The sequence below is a fragment of the Carcharhinus amblyrhynchos genome, chromosome 20 (assembly GCF_965287045.1).
Source record: "Carcharhinus amblyrhynchos chromosome 20, sCarAmb.v2.hapA, whole genome shotgun sequence".
Classification (NCBI taxonomy): domain Eukaryota; kingdom Metazoa; phylum Chordata; class Chondrichthyes; order Carcharhiniformes; family Carcharhinidae; genus Carcharhinus; species Carcharhinus amblyrhynchos.
Genome location: NC_137343.1, coordinates 38363979 through 38381822, shown reverse-complemented (window position 1 = coordinate 38381822; position 17844 = coordinate 38363979). Strand labels below are relative to the sequence as shown.

The following is a 17844-nucleotide window of genomic DNA, read 5'->3' as shown; positions in this document are numbered from 1 at the left end:
GAGGCCATTCAGCCCATTGAGTCTGCACTGCCAATAATCCCATCCAGGCCCGTCCCCCATAATCCCATACATTTACCCTGCCAATCCTGCTGCTGTACGCATCCCGGGACACTAATGGGCAATTTAGCATGGTCAATGCATCTAACCCAACATCTTTGGACTGTGGGAGGAAACTGGAGCATCCGGAGGAAACCCATGCAGACACAAGGGGAATGTGCAAACTCCACACAGACAGTGACCCAAGCCGGGAATCGAACCCAGGTCCTTGGAGCTGTGAGGCAGCAATGCTAACCACTGTGCCACCGTGCCGCTGTATACAGAGGTATTGTAACATGGTTTAGGTTTCCTGCAAACAACTTTAAAAGAACACTAAATTTCAGAACCTGGAGAAACACATTGAGTCTTGCCAATCACTCCAGGGGCATGTAAAAAGTGTTGCCATTTTGACGGTCACTGATTTATTTGAAGTTTGGCCTTACTCTTCATTCAACTAAAATAACTTATCATGGAAATAAATATCCTGGGCCAGATATTCTGGCTGCTCTCGCCCCAATGCCGGAGAATCTTGTCTGAGGTCATTGGTACTTTGCATATTCCGTGTCCTGCCCACTACAATTCCCGTGGTGTGCGGAATGGGAATATTCCGCACCCCCCGGCCGGAATTTTACCGGCCTGTCCGCCATGGGAATCAGAATGGGCAAGAGGCAGGGAGGGTATGTTGACCTTGGATTTTACGGTTTCAGGAGGAGTGAGGCCATAAAATCCCACCTACAGTTTCAGTAAGAGGCATTAGTTACTTAGTTTGGTCGCACTCTTGCCTCCAATGTGGAAGATGTGCACATGAGCTACGTTTTAGAAACTCAACACTGACACGCCCAATGAAATACTGAGGGAGTGCTACACTGTCAGTGTGCCATCTTCCCAATGATAAAGTGAGGCTCTCTCAACTAAATGGAAAACATCCCCTGACACTGTTTGAAGGAACTGAGCAGGAAATTCTCCTGCTGGACTGACCAACATTCATCCCAAAACCAGTGAGACCAGAAATAGAAACAGGGAATGCTGGAAAAACTCAAGCATGTCTAACAGCATCCACGGGGACCGTCAACAATAAATGTTTACCCTCCCTGAAAATTTTCATACAGTTTGACATCATTTGCTCTCGACAGATTTCATTTGACGTCAACTGCAATCATTTAGCCATCAGTTGACATCTCTTGCACTCGCAGACAATCATCTGGCTATCATTCTACTTCATTTTCTCTGACCATCTAGCTATCATTTTCACACAGAACCATAGTTACAATGAAAAATGATGGCTTCAACTGATATTATTGTCATCAATTTGCTGTCCTTCAATGATCACAATGAAAATTTTCCTCAAGTCCCAAAGGATTATGTATGTAGTGTCTAGGATCACATTCCACCCATGCAATTGCCGCTGCCCACCCCCCAACACTCCCCACTCAGCCTCCCCCCCTCTCTATTATTTCTCTCTCCTCTTCCTCTTCCCACAGCCCTTATTCCCCATTCCATCTCAGCTTGCTTCCCTCCCCCTTCTTCCCACCCTTCTTTCCTTTCCCTTCCTTTCGGGTTAGGTTTGAATGTGCGGGGGATAGTCTGAGTCTGCTGGGATGGCTTCCAGCAGGCTTGGGTGGTTTCAAGCATGGTGGGATGGCTTCGAGAATGCTGGGATAACTTTGAGTATTGGGGATAGTTTTGAACATACCAGGGTAGCTTTGAGCATGCTATCAAATTTGGTTTTGAATTCATTCCAAATGAAAACTATTGATGTCAAATTATACACATGAATGCAAAAATGGTGTCATCATTTTTGAGTAGGCTAATATGAGTTACCTTCAAGTTGCAGATATAATGCTGTGCACTAAATATCTTTCAAATTCCACCACGTGATAGGGATAACGTCATCACATTCTCCACCCTAGGCAAGCTCTATGAGTCTTAATACACATTAACATCAGAAAGACTCTATCTTAGTGCGTTACACAAGAATTTCATTCTCTCTCAAATCCTGTTACATGAAATGACACTAACTTCACTTTCAGTAAGAATCTCACAACACTTCTTACGGTGGCAAAGCACCGTAAGTCTCACAACACTTCATGGTGGCACAGTGGTTAGCACTGCTGCCTCACAGTGCCAGGGACCCAGGTTCAATTCCGACTTCAGGTCACTGTCTGTGTGGAGTGTGCACATTCTCCCCGTGTCTATGTGGGTTTCCTTCAGGTTCTCCGGTTTCCTCCCACGGTCCGAAGATGTGCAGGTTAGGTGCATTGGCCATGATAAATTGCCCCTTAGTGTCAGGGGAGCCAGCAGGATAAATGCATGGTGCTATGGGGATAGTGTCTGGGTGGGATAGTGGTCGGTGCAGACTTGATGGGCCGAATGGCCTCCTTCTGCACTGTAGGATTCTTTGATTAACACCACATTAAAGTCCAACAAGTTTATTTGGAATCATGAGCTTTCGCACTGCTGCTCCTTCATCAGGCTAGTGCCTGTCTTACAAAATGACACTAACTTCACTGTCTAACAGAGTACTGAGAGGGCTAGATAGAGTGGACATGGAGAGGATGTTTCCACCAGTGGGCGAGACTAGAACTCGAGGGCAGAACCTCAGAGTGAAGGGACGCTTCTTTAACACTAAGATGAGGAGGAGTTTCTTCAGCCAGAGAGTGGTGAATCTGTGGCACTCATTGCCACAGAGGACTGTGGCGACCAGGTCACTGAGTGTCTTTAAGACAGAGATAGATAGGTTCTTGATCAGTGAGGGGAGAAGGCAGGGGATTGGGGATGAGAATCACATCAGCCATGATTAACTTGATGGGCCGAATGGTCTAATTCTGCTCGTATATCTCATAGTCTTGTAGACGCAGCACAGTAAAAGTAATTCACTGCATAGCAGACGTAAAGCTTGGGGTTTTGCGCAGGTTGTCTGGCATTTTAGTGGTAAAGATTAAAGCATATCAGATCAGTGGTTATCCAGATCCCACTCCAGTGGCTCAACCTGGGGCTGGACACTGCAGCCTGCGCTTCACATTGACACCCTGGCTCAGACAGACGTACGAACAGCAAACATGCGCTAAACACTTAGTTGCCCATTTACCGCCCACCGCCAGATATCATTTACCTTCTCCGATGTCTTTTCTCTTCCTTTCTTTTCCTCTTTGGGCTTGTTGAACTGAAGGAGAGAACAGCTTGTTATATTTCTTGTTTCGGCGGGTGAAAAAAAATGAAGAGGCAGTAGCTATGAATTTGGATTAAATAAAGCTCTCTACCTGTGGCGTCGTTTCTTTGTGGAGGCTGCTTCAGACCTGCAGGTAACAAGATGCGATGTGAGAGAATGCAGGCACTTTGGACATACTCAGTCCTCAATTTTTCTTCTCTCGAGATGCATGCAAATAAGCAATTACATCTAATTAGCAATAACGTAAATGAAAGGGAACTTCACTCCGTGGATTAACGTCATGACATTTTTTTGTTTTAAAATTAATTAAAGGAGGATTAATTAATAAAGATGAAGGTTGTGGGGGATGTTAAAACAGGGATATTACTGATACCCTGTCAAAGCAAAATCAAACAGTTCTGGCAATTGCAAAGAATTTTAATCTCTAATTGGGTTGTTCTTATTTCATGTTGGTATATGGGTGCTTTCTTTTTATTTAAGTGGACGGCAATTACAACATCAATCAGGGATAATGGATACGAGTTGTCAGTGAATCCAAAGGAGACAATGGCCAGATTTTTATGGCATCGCTTGTCCCAAAACCATAAAACCTCGGCCGAGGTTAATGGACCTTTCTATGGTCTGCCCTCGCCCGCTACGATTCCCGTGGTGGGTGGGACGGTGAAATTCCGGCCATCGTTAGCTGTTCCTAAAGATTAGACACAGTAAGAAGTCTGACAACACCAGGTTCAAGTCCAACCAATTTATTTGATAGTAAACTCACAAGCTTTCAGGGTTTGCCCCTTCGTCAGGCGAATGGAGAGTTCTGGCCTCAGACAGAGCATATAACAGCACAGAAATCTTGAGGCATGAGGAAACACTTTTTTTTTTACAGAACATGTGTTTAGCATTTGCAAAGCCTGATAGGGTGGTGGACACAGATTCAATCGTCGTCTTCAAAAGGAAGTTTAATAAACGCTTGAAGGAGAAAAATTGCAGGGAAAGGGGGAAGATGGGGAATCGGAATTAACTTGATTGCTTTCCGAAAGAGCCACACCGCCTCAACGGACCAAATGGCCTCCTTCTGCACTGCACTAGCCTTTGATTCTATGTTTAGTCTCTCGAGGGGATTTTGAAATATGCACTAGCATTGCATGGGGATTTTCACTGCTAGTTCATATTCAGAAACTTACCCAATTTATGTTTCTGTAATAGCTTTGTCAATGTATAATTTATTGTTTGACTGATGTTTCCCACCTCAAACAGAAAGCCACCTCTTTGGTATTATACTCATGGTGCTGATTGAATAGTTCTGAGTGGTAATGTGCAAAGTATAAAGTGCCAGAACACAAGTCCAACACTTTTCTCCAGTGAGTTCCCTACCTCAGTTCTTCCACAGAAATCAGCGATTCTAGCAACAGGTTGAAGGTGATACAGGCCAGGATTTTACTGGCTCGCCCCGCCCATCGACAGGTGGAACAAGTGGCAAAATCACGCAAGAGCCCAGAAATCAAGATCACGCCCGATTTCTCGGCTCTTGCGATCTTACAGGGGACGATTTCCAGCGCAGTCAGCCTCTCGCCAGAAATAAATTATTTAAGTATATTCTGATCTTCTTTGGCATGTGTTTAGTGAGCCCAGCACGCAATCGTCCAGGCTTACTTGCCTTTGCCAGGAGACGTTCTCTCTGGCGAGGAAAACACCTGCTCCCCATGAACACGGGACAGTTGTGTCGCTCTCGCTGGTGGAACTAGAGACCACTGAGGTCCCCGAGGAGGCTGAAGGCAGGGGGGGGGTGCCCTTTGGGCAGTGCCAGCCTGGCACCTTGGCACTGCCAGCCTGGTATCTTGGAAATGCTCACTGGCACCTTGGCAGTGCCCACCTGGCAATGCCAGGGCTGGGGCTATGGGGATGGGGCCTATGGGGGCAGGGCTTATAGGGGTAGGGACTGAAGGGGCAGCCCACTGAAGCTCTGATTGGTGAGGGGGGAGCTGGGTGCAATCAGTCTGGGCAGCTGGGGTGCAGCACAGGCTCCACTTCAGGAGAATTCAGAATCAGAGGCCTGCACATGCGCATTAGCTCCTTCTGCAGTTGCTATTGCGCACGTGCAGACACAGGCTAGCTGGCAAATTAAGCCCAGCCTACTCCCTGTATAGCCAGAAACAATCTGGACCATATTTTCAATATCCAAGTCTGTAATATTGGGAGTGAAAACTAGCTCAAAAGATGGATCAGGAACACTCCCATTTTCACATTAGCTGGACGGTTAGAATCATTCATGTAAAATTCCACCCATAGATTCTTGGACTTCAATCATACGCTGAGTCTCAAATGATGCAGAGTACAAGGAGGTCAAAGGATGTCAGGGAAAATGGAAACTAAATAAAGAAAAAATAACCACCCTGGGAAATAAACTACGGAGGAACTTGTACTAATCATAGAAACCTTACAATACTGAAAAAGGCCATTCGGCCCATCAAGTCTGCACCGGCCACAATCCCACCCAGGCCCTACCTGCTAATCCCTCTAACCTACCTGTCTCAGGACACTAATTTTATTATTAAATTTTCTTAGCATGGTCAATCAACCTAACCCGCACATCTTTGGACCATGGGAGGAAACCAGAGCACCCGGAGGGAACCCATACAGACACAAGGAGAATGTGCAAACTCCACACAGACAGTGACCCAAGCCGGCAATTGAACCCAGGTCCCTGGAGCTGTGAAGCAGCAGTGCTAACCACTGTGTTACCATGCTGCCCAGTCCCATACCAGTCCTGTACCATGCCGTACTATCTGAAAAACATTATTTTGTCCTCAGTGCTGCCACTTATTGTCCCAACAATGATTAATTCAAATGGTAACCCACCATTTTGAGAAGAATAACCAGTCTGTTTGAACATATGTGATAAAAGTGTTTCTTTTTACCTATTTCTTTTGTGCTTTTTGGAGCTTTTCTTTTTCTTCTTTCTTGCTGGGGCTGGACTGTAGGAAGGGGACCTGGAATAATGCAGCAGAAAGAATTGCCATAACCATGAGGAACATGCTTTGCAAACTCAATTAGGCGTGCATTAAAAAAATAAAGCAATCATGCCCATTTTAGAACAAAGCTCCCTTCCAATGCACATGATCAAACTTCAATAAAGAGCTAATTTCATTGAGAGGGGTGCGGGAGCAAAACAGTTTAAGCCCATTCCAGAATAAGACTATGCTTTATTACAATAGTATTAAATTTCAAAACAAGATCAATCTATCCGACAGGAGAAAGCATCAATTAATCACATTCCAGATTCTCTTTATTCGAACGCACATATTAATCTGTGGGTGGGATTTTCCAATTGCGTTTTTTCCTGCTCTGCTGCCAGTGAGAATGGAGAGTTTGGCACTCAGTCAAAACTCCATTCACTGCAGTGAGACCAGAGCATCACAGCCTATGATGAGGTCAGAGGTTTCCAGCGGTGATCTTTGCTTGAATTCAGCAGACGTGAATTAGAAGCTACGTTCCATATTCATGAAGTTCAACACCACCCAGGATAAGGTAGTCTGCTTGATTGGCATCCCATTCACCCCACCTCCAACCACCAATCCCTTCACAGCTGACATACAGTGCCCGTTCTAAAAGATGCAAGGACTCACCAAGACTCTTTAGACTTCACCTTGCAAAATCGCAGCCTCCACCTTCTAGAAGGGCATGGACCTCAGACACATGGGAACACTATCAGCTGGAGATTCCTCTCCGAGCCACATGCCATACTGCCAGGTCCCCCTCAGTGCCCACACCCCCACCACTGCCAGATCCCCCTCACTGCCCACACCCCCATCACTGCCAGATCCCCCTCACTGCCCACGCCCCCATCACTGCCAGATCCCCCTCACTGCCCACACCCCCATCACTGCCAGATCCCCCTCACTGCCCACACCCCCATCACTGCCAGATCCCCCTCACTGCCCACACCCCCATCACTGCCAGATCCCCCTCACTGCTCACACCCCCATCACTGCCAGATCCCCCTCACTGCCCACACCCCCATCACTGCCAGATCCCCCTCACTGCCCACACCCCCCTCAGTGTCCACACCCCCACCACTGCCAGATCCCCCTCAGTGTCCACACCCCCATCACTGCCAGATCCCCCTCAGTGTCCACACCCCCATCACTGCCAGATCCCCCTCACTGCCCACACCCCCATCACTGCCAGATCCCCCTCACTGCTCACACCCCCACCACTGCCAGATCCCCCTCAGTGTCCACACCCCCATCACTGCCAGATCCCCCTCAGTGTCCACACCCCCATCACTGCCAGATCCCCCTCACTGCCCACACCCCCATCACTGCCAGATGCCCCTCAGTGTCCACACCCCCATCACTGCCAGATTGCCCTCACTGCCCACACCCCCCTCACTGCCCACAACCCATCACTGCCCACACCCCCCCTTCAAAGGCCTCATTTTTCAGACCCTTGCCGCTGGTCCCTACACGGCACTTCTGGGCTTCCCAGAGGGCCTGCCCTCGCACAGGCCCCTATCACAGGTTGGCACTGCCCAGACCGCTGATTCTCCCTGCTGGGGCCTATAGTGAGCTTGATGCCCAGGCAGGATCTCCTCAGCTATTTCCCATCTTCATAAAGCTGTTGTGAGCTGTGCCGATGTGACATGATGTCAGTGAGGTTCATTGAGTGGGAATCATGGGATGTGTCGGCCCTTTTATAACGTGTAAATTCACCGAAAACGGATTGAAATTAATACGTCATTGGCGAGGGGTGGGAAAAATTGAGAAATGGGATCTCAATGGTGAGGATCTTGTTTTCTGACTCTTGCGAGATGTTGCGCCTGTGTTGCCATTTAAGCTCCCGGCGAACATGGGTGAAAAACCACCTCCTTTGTATTAGGTGTCGCCAGGGAATGGGAGATGTGTAATGTACAGAATAGATACATCAGCCCTGAAATTTTGAAGGAGGGGGTGCTCCCATCTCCACTGTGATGTTGGTGGGAAGCTGGGACACCCCTCAGAAAAATGGTGCAAATGGGCATTGTTGTGACTTGCATGGTGATGTACATGGTGTAGCCAGTGCTTGGTAAGAACATAAAAAACTAAGAGCAGGAGTAGGCCATCTGGCCCCTCGAGCCATTCAATAAGATCACAGCTGATCTTTTTGTGGACTCAGCTCCACTTACCTGCCCGCTCACCATAACCCTTGATTTCTTTACTGTTCAAAAATGTTTCTATCCTTGCCTTAAATGAGGCAGCCTTAACTGCTTCACTGGACAGGGAATTCCACAGATTCACAACTCTGTGTGAAGAAGTTCTTCCTCAACTCAGTCCTAAATCTGCTTCCCCTTATTTTGAGGCTATGCCCCCTGGTTCTAATTTCACCCACCAGTGGAAACAACTTCCCTGCTTCTATCTTGTCTATTCCCTTCATAATCTTATATGTTTCTGTAAGATCCCGCCTCATTCTTCTGAATTCCAGTGAGTATTGCCCCAGTCTACTCAATGTTTCCTCATAAGCCAAATGTCTCAACTCCATAATCAACCTAGTGAATCTCCTCTGCACCCCCTCCAGTGCCAGTATATCCTTTCTCAAGTATGGAGACCAAAACTGTACACAGTACTCCAGGTGTGGCCTGATCAGCACCTTATAAAGCTGCAACATAACCTCACTGTTTTTAAACTCCATCCCTCTAGCAATGAAAGACAAAGTTCCATTTACCTTCTTAATTACCTGCTGCGCCTGCAAACCAAATCCTTGTGATTCTTGCACTTGGACACCCAGGTCCCTCTGCACAGCAGCATGCTGCAATTTTTTACCATTTAAATAATAATCCGTTTTGCTGTTATTCCTACTGAAATGGATGACCTCACATTTACCAACATTGTGCTCCATCTGCCAGACCCTCACCCACTCACTTAGACTGTCTATATCCCTTTGCAGACTTTGCTCTGCCACCCATCTTAGTGTCATCTGCGAATTTTGACACACTACACTTGGTCCCCAACTCCAAATCATCCATGTACATCGTAAACATTTGCGGTCCCAAAACTGATTCCTCAGGCACACCACTAGTCACTGATCACCAACCAGAAAAACACCCATTTACCCTCACTCTTTGCTTTCTGTGAGTTAACCAATCCTCTATCCGTGCTAATACATTACCCGTAACACTGTGTACCTTTATCTTACGTAGCAGTCTTTGGTGCAGCACCTTGTCAAATGCCTTCTGGAAATCCAGATACATCAATCACATCCACAGGTTCCCAATTGTCCACCAAAGAATTCCACCAGGTTAGTCAAACATGACCTGCCCTTCATGAACCCATGCTGTATCTTGCCAATGGGACAATTTAAATTCAGATGTCTCACTATTTCTTCCTTGATGATAGATTCAAGCATTTTCCCTACTACAGAAGTTAAGCTAACCGTCCTAAAGTCACCTGTCTTTTGTCTACCTCCTTTTTTAAACAGTGATACAGGTAGCCTGCAGGGTGTGCGGATATGTTCTATCCTGCTACACTGCTCGATGACATCTTGGTTGACCATTTACTTTGAATCTTAGCCTGTACCGAGACAGACCGAGATAAAAGGAGCATATCCCCACAGGTAAAAACACATACCGCCTTCGCTTGTGTTCTGATTTCTTCTTCTTTTTCTTCCTTTTAGCTGGAGGTGGTGGGGAATGAGCTGAATCACAAGATCTGCTGAAATAAGGAGGAGAAATTAGCAAGAATTAACCCTATAGCTCACCAATACTTTAAAAGCCACTTTGATGTTACTCCATAGATTATAACGCAGATCTAAAGAGGGACATCAGACATAGAGCTCAGCTAAGTTTCTTCTTAGGGACTGGAAAAAGCACAAAGGGGTCTTTGTAGCCATGCACATTTCAAAGCTCCGAATCCTCAGAGGCTCAGGCGTAAGCAATACATTAGGAAGGAATATCAGCGGTTGTATGAAAATGAAACAAATTGGGAGCTTTGCGAAATGCTTGCTCGGTGCCAAGTGAGCAATGAGAAAGTTTTAGATTGGTGACCAAAAGGTGTCAAATGTCATAGAATTGTAGAATCCCTACAAGGCATAGGAGGTCGTACCATTGCGTTTGCACCAACTCTCTGACAGAGTATTTTACCTCGGCCCTCTCCCCCGCCCTATCCCCATATCCTCACACATTTACTATCGAACCTACACATCATGGAACACTAAAGGGCAATTTAGCATGGCCAATCCACCTAACCCACACATCTTTGAACATGTTGTTGACAGTAAGGAGGTGCAGAGCCACACTCCTCACAAGTGTAGTTGATCTTAAAAAAAACATATGGGGTTGAATACTCAATTGTCAGTCAGGACAGGAGGTGGTGTAGGTGCAATTTGAAAATTGCATTCCCAGAGGGCAGCACTAGGTCCCACTGTCAACAGAACACAAAGGATCTGCGGGGAAGGAGAGAATGGGAAATCCCCTCGCTGCCATTTAACACCAATGAAACTCCTTAAGGAGCCTGGAATAGAATGGGAATTTCAATCTTTTTCCTGGAAGAAGCTAGAGAATTTGGTGCATGTTAGTGCATAGCTGTTGGGTCAACCCAGGGGCAAAAGGAAGTTTGTTTCCATTTCTGTTTTCCTGTGGAATTATGATTGGTACGAAGGTTAGTCAGATATTTCGGCTGACAATGAATTGATCAGGTTTAATATCAATTATAAAAATGTGTAGGGAGAGCAATGTCGCAATCCAATAGGATTATGTCTACATGTGATCCAGATTGTGCCGGTTTGGGGAACGCCTAAATATTGTCTTTATTTTGCTTTCAAACATTTCAGACGATTACTTTAGTTGAATTTTTCAGCCATGCATTATTTATTATTCTGTTGCTCTTTAAACCAGAAAGCAATTTGAATTATTATCTAGGAAATTAAATACGAGTACATTAGCATATATCAACAACAGTTGAGTTGTGGTCTTTTTATTGGCCGTTCTTAGCTAAAGTACAGGCAACATCTGCACTGCAGGAGAGAATGAGCTGGGGAATCAGCTGCTCTGAGTGATGCAGAAGCTAACTGTGGAAAGGGGACGTTTCCCTGGGGATTATACTTCACCATCCGGCAGCTCAGAGTGCTTTACATTATCACGATCATTTTGATCTATAAATCTCAATTTGCCAATAATCATAATGCTGTGCTGCCGGAACCCATCTGGTCCACCAGAACCTGCAACTAAAATGTCTGCTCCCTTCACACTCATAAAGCGACTTGCAAATTCAAAATCGGTTCCCCCAACAGCGAAGGAATATTCATTTCAGTGTGGGTGGCAGTAGTAAGCACTGCTGCCTCACAGTGCCAGGGACCCGGGTTCGATTCTGTCCTTAGGTGCCTGTCTGTGTGGAGATTGCACTTTCTCTCCATGTCTGCGTGGGTTTCCTCCCACACTCCAAAGATAGGGACGTTAGATGGATTAGCCATGCCTAAATTGCCCCTTAGTGTCGGGGATTAGCAGGGTAAATACGTGGAGTTAGATGGATGGGACCTGGGTGGGATAGTGGTCAGTGCAGGCTGAATGGGCTGAGTGGCCTCCTTCTGCACTGTTTGGATTCTAAGCTTCTAGAACATGAAACTGGCTACAATCACACTCACAGTAACTCGGCTGAAAAACGCATGATGACACAGTAAGGAAACACTTCACAGTGAAAGGTAGCATTTACAGCAAGGCTGACAACCAAAACAACAAATAGCTGGAGTCACGATTAAAGTAAATAATTGTAAACATGTAGTACTGTTAGCAGCTGATTTGCGGGGGAATAGAAAATTAGTCTTTTTAATATGATGAGAAGCTGTTAGAGATTTCCATTTAGGTACATTTATAGCTTATGTCTGCTCATATCAACAACATTCATTTCAAAACTAATACATCTCAAGAGTGAGTCACACAGGAAACCTCTTCCTGAACTAATGAGACACTCCAGTATTCAAATGTAACGTCTCTGTGATGGTTAAGTCTTGGCCAGTGATAATTGTTGTGGCTTTGTGAATCTATGAGAATATGCCTGGCATAATGGTTGACAGGCCGAACAAGTACATGAGGACAATTAGGATCAAGGGTCAAAGGATCACGGCAACAATTCCTGAGTTCAGGAATTCAGATGTTCTTAGTAATCCAACAGCTAATGGTGAGAACTGGTCACACAGTTGGGTGAAGAAATCAGATGTTGTTACATATTTAGAAGGTTGCAGGTTGCTTTCAGAGCCAGCCACGTGATTTGATGGTAATGTCATTAGGGTGTTGCAGCGGCTACTCTTTTACTTTCAGTTTGTCCTCTGCACAGGCAAGACCTGCTAGTATAAATCTGTTGTTCGTTTGAATCAAACTACAGGGGGAATTCTCACATCCCACCAGCCACAGGAGTCATAGTGGGCAGGAGGCGCAAAGAGCCACTGATTTTGGGCAGGATTTTCCCATTTTAGGGTGAGCGCAGCTATAAAATCCCACCCCATGTCTTTTCTTTTTGTGTAAAGCCCATAACCCTTAACGTCGTTGGGACATTGCAGATGTCCGAGGCTTGTGGTCACAGAGTAGTGACACAACCCCTCAAATATAATCATCATCTGCTTTTATACTCATTAACCCAGCCAATATATGAACATATCACAGTGATTGCTCAATATTATTGTATTTTGAATCTTTAGCATCTGGAAATGCCAAGTCAGAATGGCTATGACATCCATTTTAGATTGTTGAGTAGTTGCAACATCTCTGTGTATAACAGGGTTGATTTTCACTGTGGCTATTGCAGTCTGGGTTTGCCTCTGTCCTCAGAACATGCATCATTTATGAATGGACAATATCAGCAGCTTGCTTCGACACTGATTGGAACTAACCACTTAGAGTCTCAAAGGAGTGACTGCAACCTGTGTTAACACCGTAGCTTTTAATGGCTGGTTCAGAGCACCACTCAAAACACTCATTTTCACAAGTCGCGTGCATTAGGGGTGCTTAAGAGTGGAGAATGGCTGGATTCTCAGTACGAACCTCTACCACTGGCTGCAAAATGGCTTGGATACTACTGAATTATGGCCACTACTTCCTTTCCGAATCGCACAAGTGAATTTGTTCACTTAACTTCAATTAATAAAGGCATAAGTGGATATGGAAAGCCTTGGTGCATTGTGAAAAGAATGAAAGAAAGTAAGAGCAGCATCTCCTTCGATGCCTTTCACAACCTCAGGATATTCTAAGGCACTTTTGAAGTGCAGATACTGTTCTAATGTAGCAAACACAGGAGTCAATTTGTACACGGTAAGCTTTTACTAGCAACAATACAACAATGACCAGGGAATCTGTCTTTAATCAATGTTGGTTGAGGAATAAATATTAGCCAAGACATCAGGGTCAATCTCCTATTCTGTTTCCCTCTTACTTGGGCAAAGGCACATATCACTTCCACCTGAGGGGACAGTCAGGGCCTCACTTTAGTGTTACAACCCAAAGACATTAACTCCAATAGCACAGCACTCCCACACATTGGCATTGATTCATCAAACTGGGCTGTGTGCTCAAGCATCCGGAGTTGGGATTAAACCCATAACCTTCTGGTGGAAATGTTACAGATAAGTCAAAACTGACACTTAACTGGAGACATTTTTCTGTGAAAAGAGCCTATTATGTAACACAAAGCAATTTCATTTGATCCTGACAATGTTGGGTATGTAACCTTGGATTACAATGCACTTGAACTAAAATGGATCCGAGTTCCCAGTATGTTTGAATGCACTATGTCATTTTTTGAGTTTAATTTTGTTTTTCTCCTTTAGTTTCTCCTTTCAGGGCAATACAGTGGCAAAGTGGGTAGCATTGCTGCCTCACAGTGTCACGGGCTCAGGTTCAATTCCGACTTTGGGTGACTGTCTGCGCAGAGTTTGCACATTCATCCCGTTCTCCCTGTGTCTGCGTAGGTTTTCCCCGAGTGCTCTGGTTTCCTCCCACAGTCCAAAGATGTGCAGTTTTGATGGATTGACTATGTTAAATTGCCCCTTAGTGTCCCACCATGCATAGGTTAGGGGGATTAGTGGGGTATATACATGGGGTTACAAGGTTGGGGCATGGGAAGATGCTTTGTTGGAGAGCCAGTGCAGACTCGATGGGCCGAATGGCTTCCTTCTGCAGTGTAGGGATTCTATTCTATATATTTTATACACCCCTCCCCTCTCCTCACACCCCCAAAAACTTCATCATCCATTCTGGTTATGATATTGCGATGATCCAATTAATTCCTCACAGCTATATTCATCTGTTGACTATAACAGTTTGAAAGTATAGCAACTGGTGGCAAAGAAACACTAGGAAAGAGTGGCTATCTCCCTTTTGTAACAGTTAGCATGAGATAAGAACATAAGAACTAGGAACAGGAGTGGCCATTTGGCCCCTTGAGCCTGCTCTGCCATTCAATAAGGTCATGGCTGATCTTTTCATGGACTCAGCTCCACTTTTGTGCCTGCTCAACATAACACTTAATTCTATAATCCCTAACCCTTCATTAATGAGATGGTGGATCAACCCTCTCTGAATTTAGTCTAATGTCTTAAGAGGTAATATTTACCCCTTACTTGGGTGACAAACTCCACAGCACAGAAAGGTTACAGGTTAGATCGCCATGGATACTTCCTTTATCAAAATAATAAAGATCAGTTAATGCCCCATTGACATCTCAAAAGAAATGACCAACCCAATTCATGCCCCTTTTGCTTTGAGGTTAGGGGGTGACCTTACCAGAATTTGCAAATCTGTCAGACTCAGTCAGAAAACTGGCATGTAATTGGCACAGTGGTTAGCACTGCTGCCTCCCAGCATCAGGGGCTCGGTTTCGATTCCTGGCGTGAGTCACTGCCTTTGATTTGATTTGATTTATTGTTGTCACATATATTAACATAAAGTGAAAAGTATTGTTCCTTGCGTGCTATACAGACAAACAGCATTCATAAAGAAGGAAATGAGAGATTGCAGACTGTAGTGTTACAGTTATATCTAGGGTTTAGAGAAAGATCAACTTAATGCAAGGTAAGTCCACTCAAAAGTCTGACAACAGCAGGAAAGAAGCTGTTCTTAAGTCAGTTGGTAGATGACCTCAGACTTCTATATTTTTTTCCCAAAGAAAGAAGATGGAAGAGAGAATGTCCGGGGTGTGTGGGATCTTTAATTATGCTGGCTGCTTTGCTGAGGCAGCGGGAAGGGTAGACAGACTCAGTGGATGGCAGGTTGGTTTGTGTGATGGATTGGGCTACATTTTGTAGTTTTTTGCAATCTCAGGCACAGCAGGAGCCATACCAACTGTCATACAACCAGAAAGAATGCTTTCTATGGTGCATCTATAAAAGCTGATGGAAGTTGTTGCTGACATGCCAAATTTCCTTAATCTTTCAAGAAAGTAGAGGCATTGGTGGGTTTTCTTAACTATAGTGTTGGCATGGGGGACTAGGGCAGGTTATTGGTGATCTGGACACCTAAAAACTTGAAGCTCTTAACACTTTCTACTTCATCCCCGTTGATGTAGACAGGGACACGTTCTCTTTTACGTTTCCTGAAGTCGATGACAATCGCCTTTGTTTGGTTGACATTGAGGGAGAGTACCAGTTCATCAGATTCTCCATCTCATTCCCGTCTTGTCATTGTTTGAGATCTGACTCACTACGGTGGTGTCGTCAGCAAACTTGAAAATCAAATTGGAGAAATTTGGCCATACAGTTATAGGTGCGTAAGGAGTATAGTAGGGGGCTGAGAACACAGCCTTGTGGGGTACTGGTGTTGAGGATGATTGTGGAAGAGGTGTTGCTGCCTATCCTTACTGATTGTGGTTTGAGAATTCGGAAGTTCAGGATCCAGTCGCGGAGAGAGGTGCCGAGACCTAAGCCACGGAGTTTGGAGATGAGTTTTGTGGGAATAATAGTGTTGAAGGCTGAGCTGTAGTCAATAAGTAGGAGTCTGACATTGATGTTCTTGTTATCTAGGTGTTCCAGAGTTGAGAGCAGGGACAGGGAAGTGGCATCTGTTGTGGACCTGTTGCGGCAACGGGAAAATTTAGTGGATCCAGGTAGTCTGGGAGGCTGGAATTGATTTGTGCCATGACTAACCTTTCAAAGAACTTCATAATGATGGATGTCAGAGTCACTGGCCTGTAGTCATTAAGGCATGCTATTTGGTTTCTCTTAGGTATCAGGATGACTGTCTATGTGGAGTCTGCACATTCTCCCCATGTCTGCGTGGGTTTCCTCCGAGTGCCCAGATTTCCTCCCACAGTCCAAAGCGGATTAGGTTGATTGACCATGATAAATTGACCCTAGTGTCAGGGGGATTAGCAGGGTAAATATGTGGAGTTATAGGAATAGGGCCTGGGTGGGATTGTGGTCATTTTAGACTCGATGGGTCAAATGGCCTCCTTCTGCACTGTCAGGATTCCTTGACTCTATGAACTCTTCAATGGCACAGATCAGTTTTCTCTCCAGATTTTGAGCCTCTTTAAAGAAAAAAATGAGTGGGTGTGGCTCACTCAGGTGGAGCGGGACCTCTTAGCGCTGACAACAGGTGCCACAGAGCTCAGGACGCAATCTCTAAAGGTCACCCCAGTCTGATATAAAAGTAAACTCAATGCCCCTCCACTGTGGAGGTATCGGTGGCTCTCCCCTTCCCTCCACAATCATCGCTGACATTTCCCCCACCCAACAGCTCCCCCCACCACCCTGCACAATCATTGTCAGCATTGTAACAGACACCTCCCTCAGTGACCACCCCCCAACGCCCCAATAAAGCTCCCACTAGGGTCTGGCCCTGGTACTGCCTCCAGCACAGGTTGATATTGTCAGGTTGGTACTGCTTGTTTGGAATAATTTATAAATAATGGGTGTGAGGCTGATTACGTCACCAGCAAAGAGTGGGGAAAATTGGAAATTACAATCTCACTGGCAGGATTCACGATCTTCTCTGGATTTTGCACTCCCACCAATGATTCCCTGTATGGAGAGTCTGGGCTAAAAACTCCCCCCTCTATCTATCGCGATTGCATATTGTAAGTCGAACTTGTAAGATTTTTAAGGTTTCTATGAGCCGCAACATAAATTGATTCCCCACCTCATCACAACAGGGTGTGCTTGACTTTAATTCCAAGGGAAGCTCATCAGTCACTGAAGTAGATATTTCAGAGAAGACAGATTAGCGCAAGTAGATCAAAAATCCCAAAGAACAATATAGCACAGGAACAGGCCCTCCCGCCTGCGCCGATCATGATACTTGCCTAAACAAAAACTGTATACACTTATGGACTCCCTATCCTTCCATTCCCAACCTATTCACGTATTCATCGAGAGGCCCCTTAAATGCCGCTTTCCTACCTGCTATACCACCTCCCTAAGCAGTTGCGTCCCAGACATTCACCACCCTCTGTAAAAATCTTTCCTCGCACATCTCCTCTAAACTTTTCCCCACGCACTTTAAACCTATATCGCCTTGTACTTTCCTTTTCTTCCTGAGGAAAAAGCATGTGATTATCCGCACTGTCCATGCTACTTATAATCTTGTAAACCCCAATCAGGTCACCACTCAAGTTCAGTGAGAACAAACCGAGTTTATCCAAACTCTCCTCCTGGCTAATACCCTTCAGACTACACAACATCCTTGCAAACATCTT

At 45.4% G+C, this 17844-nt stretch overlaps 1 protein-coding gene across 3 annotated transcripts in view; it reads right to left on the bottom strand.

Moving 5' to 3' along the window:
• The window catches only part of srrm4 (serine/arginine repetitive matrix 4), a 350732-nt gene that overhangs the window by 54643 nt on the left and 278245 nt on the right, over nucleotides 1–17844 (bottom strand). For 2 of the 3 annotated variants that reach the window (XM_080208425.1, XM_080208427.1), the window contains exons 3-6: nucleotides 9796–9879; nucleotides 6112–6183; nucleotides 3297–3332; nucleotides 3149–3199 (exon numbers count right to left, since the gene is read on the bottom strand). In XM_080208425.1, coding sequence (XP_080064551.1) covers nucleotides 3149–3199; nucleotides 3297–3332; nucleotides 6112–6183; nucleotides 9796–9879 — 243 coding nt within the window. The remainder of the gene's footprint in view (nucleotides 1–3148; nucleotides 3200–3296; nucleotides 3333–6111; nucleotides 6184–9795; nucleotides 9880–17844) is intronic. The other variant, XM_080208426.1, reaches the window with a different exon arrangement.